The sequence below is a fragment of the Xenopus laevis genome, chromosome 2L (genome assembly GCF_017654675.1).
Source record: "Xenopus laevis strain J_2021 chromosome 2L, Xenopus_laevis_v10.1, whole genome shotgun sequence".
Lineage (NCBI taxonomy): Eukaryota > Metazoa > Chordata > Amphibia > Anura > Pipidae > Xenopus > Xenopus laevis.
In genome coordinates this window covers 105,897,444-105,905,926 of record NC_054373.1, presented here as the reverse complement: position 1 = coordinate 105,905,926, position 8,483 = coordinate 105,897,444, and the positions used below count along the sequence as shown (strand labels likewise).

Sequence of the window (8,483 nt, the reverse complement as noted above, 5' to 3'; positions counted from 1 at the left end):
AACTTCGAAATTTAAATTCGACCCTTAGTAAATCTGCCCCTGTGTGTACTGTACATTGCTATGATGTGTACTATTGCGAGTGGAAGGTTAAAATATTGTTTACATAGCTTATACTGAGAATAATGGGATGTATTGGGAGTTCTGTGACATCTGCAAACCAATATGTTTATATCTAGTATATGGAGACAGCCCTCAGTTTTACTCAACATCTAAAAAAAGGGACATAACTCTTACAAAATATAGTATTACCCTTAATTTTGCCTCCTCCAGCTAATTAAATGTTACACACTCAAAGGTGCAATTTAAAAGAGATATTTAATGCTACAACAGCCGTCTTTCTAAAATAAAGGAATTACTTAGCCACTTATGTAAGGGCCTGAAGCATGAACAAACTAGAATGTGATATGAAGTAAACATTTAGGATTATCCATCAGTATCATTTTACACAGATTAGACATATGCATTCTGTAGCAAATTGGAACATTATATATGAATCATTTTAATCTTATTGTAATGATTTATAGCAATGCAAAAGTGCTCTTTATATTTGCATCCTTGATAGAAACACAGTTTATAACACATGCCATTCAATGTAGCATTTTATTTCCATATTTCGGTTTGCAAGATACGTATGGTCATCAAAACATTTCAGTGCATATGCAAAAACAGGGAACCCAAAAATGATCAATTAACATGACAACCCAGTGTTGAATTATCCATGTTAGTATGTTTTAAAAAAAACTTTTCAAAAAATGAACCAAAAAAAAGTGCAAATCAAACCAATTAGTTGAAAACTGGGTTGCGGATGCCACATAAAACCAAACTGTTTTGCTTCTTTCTGTTCAGGAGAGTTAGGGCAATTATGAAGAAAGAAAAACTAGTTGCACCAAGGATTACTACTCCTGAGATGAGTGCGCTGGTGACAGAGTTGATCTGGAACTGCTGATTTCCTGGCTGAGCTGCAATAAAATACAAATTTACCTTCAATATATGTAAAATTATTACAGTATAGACATAATATGATGTACAAAATCATAGATAACATAGCTTTACAGCTTAGGGCAGGGACACACGGTCAGATTCGGGGAGATTAGTCGGGGCGGCGACAAATCTCCTCTTCTACGGGGCAACTAATCTCCCCAAACTGCCTTCCCGCCGGCTAGATTGAAAATCGCCAGCAGGATGGCACTCGGAGCGCTTTGTTCTCCGATGTTGCCTCGCAAGGAAACTTCGGTCGACTTCGAAAAACAAACCGCTCTGAGTGCCATCCCGCCGGCAATGTTCATTCTAGCAGGCGGGAAGGCAGGTCGGGGAGATTAGTCGCCCCGAAGAAGAGGAGATTTGTCGCTGGACGATTAATCTCCCAGAATCTGCGCGTATGTCTCTCCCCTTAGTCCTAATGTATGAATAAAAGCCATTTGCTACTGCAAATCTACCAACTCTATCGTTGGGGGCATATTTATTAAAAATTTAAATAAACAAGTGATGTTGCCCAATGTTATTGTCATTGCCGATGTCAACCAATCAGCAATTAGATTTGAACAGTCACCTACAAGTTAGCAAACAAAAGCAAAGATTTGATTGCTGGCTATGAGCAACATTACAGGTAAGGTTTGTCTTCACTAAATATGCCCCTATGCGTTTGACATAAGACCAAGGGATTCCATGCCTGGATCTGCATTACACTACGGACACTCCTCAGAATTCAAGTCCCAACATGGCTGCCCAAAACTAGTAGCTACCTTGCAGTGCAGGCAACATAGCACTTACTAGGAGTGTTTTTTTGGCCAAATAGTATTGTTTCCTTATTTGACTAAGATAGGGATCCTTTAACAGCAACCTCCATAAAATTAAAAACAATTAATGTAAAGATAAACAGGGTGCTTCTCCGAGCACCTTTGAAATTTAAATTCATTTTCTATTTTTAGTTTGAAATATTTGCATTTTTAGACTGCTAACAGTAAGATACTGGCTTATCAGAGAGACAACAACCAGAGAGTTATCTGAATACACAAATTTGTTTGCTTATTTATTACAAATGTGAATAAAAAAAACTCGCTTGAATAATCTGCTCATCATTTTAAATGGATCTATACACTCTCCAATTTTGAAAATTTGAAACACTCAAAAAAACAGGAATAAAAATAACACTTACATTTGGTTAGGACAACTCCCATTGACTTTTACATGAACTCTCAAGCTTCTAGATGCAGAAGTTTTACATTTTAAATCATTTTTTTTTAATTTTTTTTAATTTTTGCACTTAATAAATGTCGAACATTTGAGTTCTGCAAACTGTAATTTGAATTTGTGAGTTTCAGCCAAAAAAAAATACAATACTGTTAAAAATTTTAATTAGAACATTGAGAAATCAGCCTGTTATTGTGTGAAACAAAAAATTGACTACAATTTGGTTCCAAACTACAGATAAAAGTATACTATAGCAATTTTAGGGATTCGCTTTTTATTTATTAAGTTATAAATGCTCCTATACAATATTGATCTTAAAATAATTCTATGGTCTGATAAATCAATCGCAGTTTTCTATTCAGAGGGTGCAGGAACATACATTCTTTGCATAAAATTATAAAACAGAATTTAGCAAAATGATAAGTAAATCCACACAGAGCAATGTATTTATTTTTTAATGTTATAGATTAAATATTTTGTATAATGTCTTAAAGGGGTGGTTCACCTTAAAGGTAACTTTTAGTATGTTATAGAATGACCAACTCTTATCAGCTTTTAAATTGGTTTTCATTATTTTTTTTTTTATAGTTTTATAGTTATTTGCCTTTTTCTTCTGTCTGCAGCTTTCAAATGGGCATCACTGACCCCCTCTAAAAAGCAAATGCTCTGTAAGGCTACAAATGTATTGTTATTGTTAATTTGTATTACTGCTCTTTCTATTTAGTTCCTCTCCTATTCATATTCCAGTCTCTTATTCAAATTAGTGCATGGTTGCTAGGGTAATCTGAACCTTAGTTACCAGACTGTTTACAATGCAAACTGAAAAGCTGCTAAATAAAAAGCTAAATAACTCACAAACCTTAAATAATTAAAAAAGAAAACCAAATGCAAATTATCTCAGAATATCACTCTCTACATCACACTAAGGGGGTTATTTACTAAGCTCGAATAACCGAAATTCCCCGAAATCCGGAAAATTTGTGATTTTTTTTTAATAAAATCTGACTTTTAAAAAAATCACGAACTTTTCGTAATTTATTAAACCCCGAGAGCTAAAAAGCCCGAATATAAAAACAAGGCATCTCAAAACTGTCGAGGATGCATAAAAGTCAATGGGAACAGTCCCATTGATTTTTGGTTGTGTCGGAGGTTTCGGGCACGTTCACAATGTTTTCTGAGCTTTCGGGTGAAAACTCTGAAAAATTCTGAGATTTCGGGGAAAATTCACGGAAAAATAGTGAAAATCTGCGCTTTTCCCACAAAGCACAAAGCAAATTTTCGGGAAAAATCGATTCGAAGGATTTTAATCCATCGATCGAAGGATTTTCCTTCGATCAAAAAAAGCATAGAAAGCTTATGGGGAAGAGACAGTGCTTCGACTATCGAATGGTTGAATAGTCGAACGATTTTTAGTTTGAATCGTTCGATTTGAAGTCGAAGTTGTAGTCGAAATTCTAAGTTTTTGTACTTCGAATCCTTCACTCAATAGGCGATATTTTTTTACAGCAAGTTTTTTGTGACTACTTTTTCCATGCAAAATAAACTGGAATCTATGGCCGATTTTTTTCGTGAACTTCCCCAATGGTGAAATGCAAAAATTTGCCACAAATCCATACCTGGCAAAGCATTTCACTCATCACAAAATATATGTTTTAAAATTTATAGTGATTCAACCACCATCAGAAAAATAATGTTTTTTCACCACTGCATAGTGCATATAATGAAATATGTTACTAAACAAATAATTTGAGGCAATAAAATTAATTTAAAAAAACTCATAGTGCAAAAATGTTCAGATAAATAATTTCCAAAAACTTTTTATAATAGAAAAGTGTTCAGCGATTTTGATAAAGTACATAACTACTGGAAACAGTTGGACTCATTTCAGAGCCCATCCCCCAGCACTCCAAAATAAGCTAAAGTGTAATTTCTAATGCGGTATTATTGCTTTTCAAAGCTAAACCACAGGCGTATTTTGCACATATTAACAATATTGCAAATATTAAAATCTAAGGAACAATAATAAGTTCTGTAGTTTAAAGCAGAGCCGCTCCACACAATTTAATTAAAGTAAGCAGATTACTGCAAATGGAATTATCTAACCGCTTCTGTACAATAATATTTTAATAAAGACACAAAGAGGAAAAAAACAAGAGAACATCAAGGAATGAGCCACATGGTGAGGGGAATACTTTGTTTATCTGTTTTATAAATGCTGCTACCCACACACTCCTAAGATGTGCCTTAACTTTTTTTTTAAATAAGTAATGCAGGTATAGGATCTGTTATCCAGAAACCTATTATCCAGAAAGCTCTGAATTACGGAATGGCCGTCTCCCATAGACTTCATTTTATCCCAATAATCCAAATTTTAAAAAATTATTCCCTTTTTCTCTGTAATAATAAAACAGTATCTTGTATCCAAACTAAGATATAATTAATCCTTATTGGACGCAAAACCAGCCTATTGGGTTTATTTAATGTTTTATTTATTTTTTAACAGGCTTAAGGTATGAAGATCAAAATTCCAGAGTTAGTCATGCCCTATCATTTCAAATAGCCAAGGCTACACAACAAGATGATATATTGATGAAAGTCAAACACACCACACCCAGGTCCAGAGCATTCTGGATAACAGGTCCCATACCTGTACAATGTAATTCTTTAATGTCTTCTACTCCCTACCCCCTTTCATTTCTGTTTATGTCAGAGACAAACACATTCCTTGTGCAACTGATGCACCTATCAAGGGGCCCACAGTGTGGCTGCACAGGAGCACACCATATCATGAATGCTGTCATAAGTGCAAATATTTAGTTTTTTACTAAAATCATAATTCATAAATAAATTATTTATTTCATTATTGCAAGGCCTGTGCTTGGTTTGATGGAGAACCCCCATATTCTACTGTGTCTGCACAGGAGCTCTTGGATAATTGATCTTTCATAAATAGTTTTTTATACAGTATTTAAAATATACCATTTTTTTTCCAATGGCGGCAGTTGTAAGGTACAGTAAACATTCTATACTACATTTTAATAGAGTGTCCATTGTATTAATGAAGCAGCCTGTATGCTGTATATGAATAATTTTATCTCTAATATTGCAGTATGTTTTTATAAAATGATGTCCTGCTTCCTGATATCGAAGAAAGTTTGACTAAGACAGCCCCGACTTCAATCATTTGGATATAGTTGCCATTTGCAAATCCTGAAGAGCTGTATCATGTATAAAAATACTTTATGATGTTACTGCGGGCCTCTGGAAGGTCCAAATGTTTTCATTGATGTACATGTTTGATAATTATTAAAAACAAATTAAAAAAAAAAATACTTTATGATTAAAACTTTAAGCTCATTCCTAGATGAAAAACAGATTCCTTGTTATATAAATTAAAAGAAAAAATGATGTGTATTTAGGGACATATTTATTAAAATTCATATTTGAAATTTTAGAGGTTATTTTCTCCCACGAATAAACTCACATCGTAATAAAGCACAAATGTTTCCCCATTTATTAAAAATAAGAATATAAAAATCGAGAAGGAATAAAATTGTTGAAAAAAAACACGAATACCTGTAATTTGTAGTTTTAGTAAGTTTAAGCACCAAAAAACTTTGGAAAGCTTGAATTAAATAAGTAATTTACAATTTGCTAAGTACAGCTCCCATTGACTTCTGCATAACCTCTGCAGCTTTTAGATTCATGATTTTTATTAACATCATTAAAATTCAGGATATTACGAATCACAGTAAAAAAAGAAAAAGAACATTGGTAAATCAGCCCCTAAATTCAGTGTGTTCCAACTGAGTTCTTTCTCAGCCAAAGTATTTTGCAACTTTAGACAATGTTTCTGTAAGGCAAAATAACAAAAGCACAAGGCAACAATGCACTTACAAAACTATGACATTCTAAAGGTGGCCAAAGATGTAACAATTACAAACTTTCCTGCAACCATGCGTTACAGGAAAGATCGTTCATTTTCCATACAGGCATATGTTTCACACTATATTATCAGTGTCTCTAAGACCACCTTAACAGCCAAAGTAATATTCCTTTGCAGGTCTTTCCTCAACCTCAGGGCTAAAAAGCCTTTTAGTCAACAGATATTATGACAAGTAGAAAGCAGTATATTAATCTGACAGTCCAAGATCAGGGTCAGAAAGGACATTGTAGTCAGGATTAGGCCAAAGATCAAGGACAGGTTTTAGGAATACGGTAGGACAGGCAAGATTAGGTAAAAAAAGTGCAAAATTAGAAATTCAGTTTAAAGGAAAGGCCTGGAGATATAAACGCAGAGTCTGCATTCAGATCCGAATGACCAGCAGCTAGATGACCCTGGTTTATGTTTGAGAGACTGGAAGAATCAGATGCAGCAGTGAGTGGGTGAGAAGGAATGAGTTAAGGCAGGGGAAAGCTGGGCTGGGGGTGGAGAAAGAAAGGGATGTGTTGTCAAGGGAAGAAGCAGTTCACTTCCTTATCTTCTGAGCAGGTAGAAACATCCCTCCCACCCTTGTCTTTTTTTTTGTATATTTTTTAAGAATGTCAAGAGATTCTCTTCTCTATGTTTTCATATAATCTATTAATAACTGAATGCGGATGTTTTCCCTTTCCCACCCCTAATTTGTTTTATATCTATACAATATAAATGTCAGAGTCTGCATTGACTGTCTGTATTAATTCATGTTAAATGAATGTCAAATGCTTGATCCAGGGAATGTTTCTCATCACCATTGGGGCTTAGGCCTCAGGCTATTTTATTCTGTATTTTCAGGCTATTTTGTACTGGTCAGAAATGGTGTTTTTGAAAGGGAACTAATTTGACCCCCATTGTCTATGTTTATATATATATATATATATATATATATATATATATATATATATATATATATATATATATATATATATATATATATATATATATATATATATATATAAATATAATCTACAGTCTGGTCATTTCCCTATGGGACCAGACTGTAAATTATATCCTTATAAACGGCGCGTTCTGACATCTGAACGCACCGTTTATAACAGGGGCCCCCAGGCCACCGAATTTGACGCAGCGTGTCGGAATTTGTAGGGGGTACATTATCCACTATATATAAACCAAAATGTGGATCACTGTTCCAGAGGCCACCCCTTTAGACTAGAAGAAAAGAACTTTCATTTGAAGCAACGGAGGGGGTTCTTTACAGTCAGGACAGTGAGGTTGTGGAATGCACTGCTGGGTTAGTATAGGTATGGGTATATAGAATTTAATTAAAAGTAGGGAGGGGTGTGTGTGTGTTTGCTGGGTTTTCATTTGGAGGGGTTGAAACCCAATGTAACTTGTAACTATGTAACTAACTATATAACTATGTAGAATGTAGAAGACCACACTCATGGGATTTATAAATCAATTGGCTGGAATTTATAGTAGGCAAACATACTGGGGCTCATTTATTAACGCAGCGCAGCGCTAAAAAGAGCGCAGTGGCCAGACATTTGCCCAGCGCATGCGAGTATTTAATAATGTAGCGCACGATACCTTAACAGTGCGATTTGTGCGCTAATGTAGACACAAGACAGGTGCGACGTGTGAAACTGCGTATCAGCTGTCGCAGTGCTTATAATAAATTGTGCGCACAGGAAGATACCGCAAAGGTAAGGATTAGTTGTGCTCATGTATGAATGCGCTGCTTTAATTAGTTGCGTCACATATTGCGCATATTGCGTTCACTTAGACGCATCTGCATTTGTTTCTGTGCTAATATTTGTTTGGTTGCAAAGGTGTTTAGCCTACCTGATACCCTTAAAGGAACCTTGGTCAATATAAACATGTTGGGTGGAAGGCGTGGTTAATATGCACTTTACAAGGGTTGTTCATCTTGAATATACTAGCGCAGCTGGGCAGGAATGCGCATTTTGAAGAGCGTTACTATTACGCCACGAAGAGGCAGGCGTAAAAATTGTGGTGCTGTTGCCCGGGTGCAGTTTTGCACATATACAGACGCAAATCTGCGACGGCCGCAGTGCAAGCGCATTGTAGCCACGCCCACAGCCACGCCCCTAACAACCACGGCATCGTTTGCGACATAAATGCGCAATGCGCATAAACAAAACCATCGCAAAAGCTCTGTGTTATGCGCAATATCACGCAAATATATTAGCGATCACGCTTGTGATGGCGCAGACAACCTTTTGCGTCCACTTATGCGCTGCGCTGCTTTAATAAATGAGCCCCACTGATGTTTCAGAAGAACATCTGCCTTTCTCAAAGTGCTATAGTTTTCTAAACACCAACTTGAATA

The 8,483-nt window shown here is 35.5% G+C and overlaps 1 protein-coding gene across 1 annotated transcript in view; it reads right to left on the bottom strand.

Annotated features, from left to right (window-relative positions):
* Positions 1–591: 591 nt before the first annotated feature.
* zpld1.L (zona pellucida-like domain containing 1 L homeolog) overlaps positions 592–8,483 on the bottom strand; it is a 42,097-nt gene continuing 34,205 nt past the window's right edge. Inside the window, exon 10 of the mRNA XM_018245715.2 lies at positions 592–959. Coding sequence (XP_018101204.1) covers positions 784–959 — 176 coding nt within the window. The 3' untranslated portion in view covers positions 592–783. The remainder of the gene's footprint in view (positions 960–8,483) is intronic.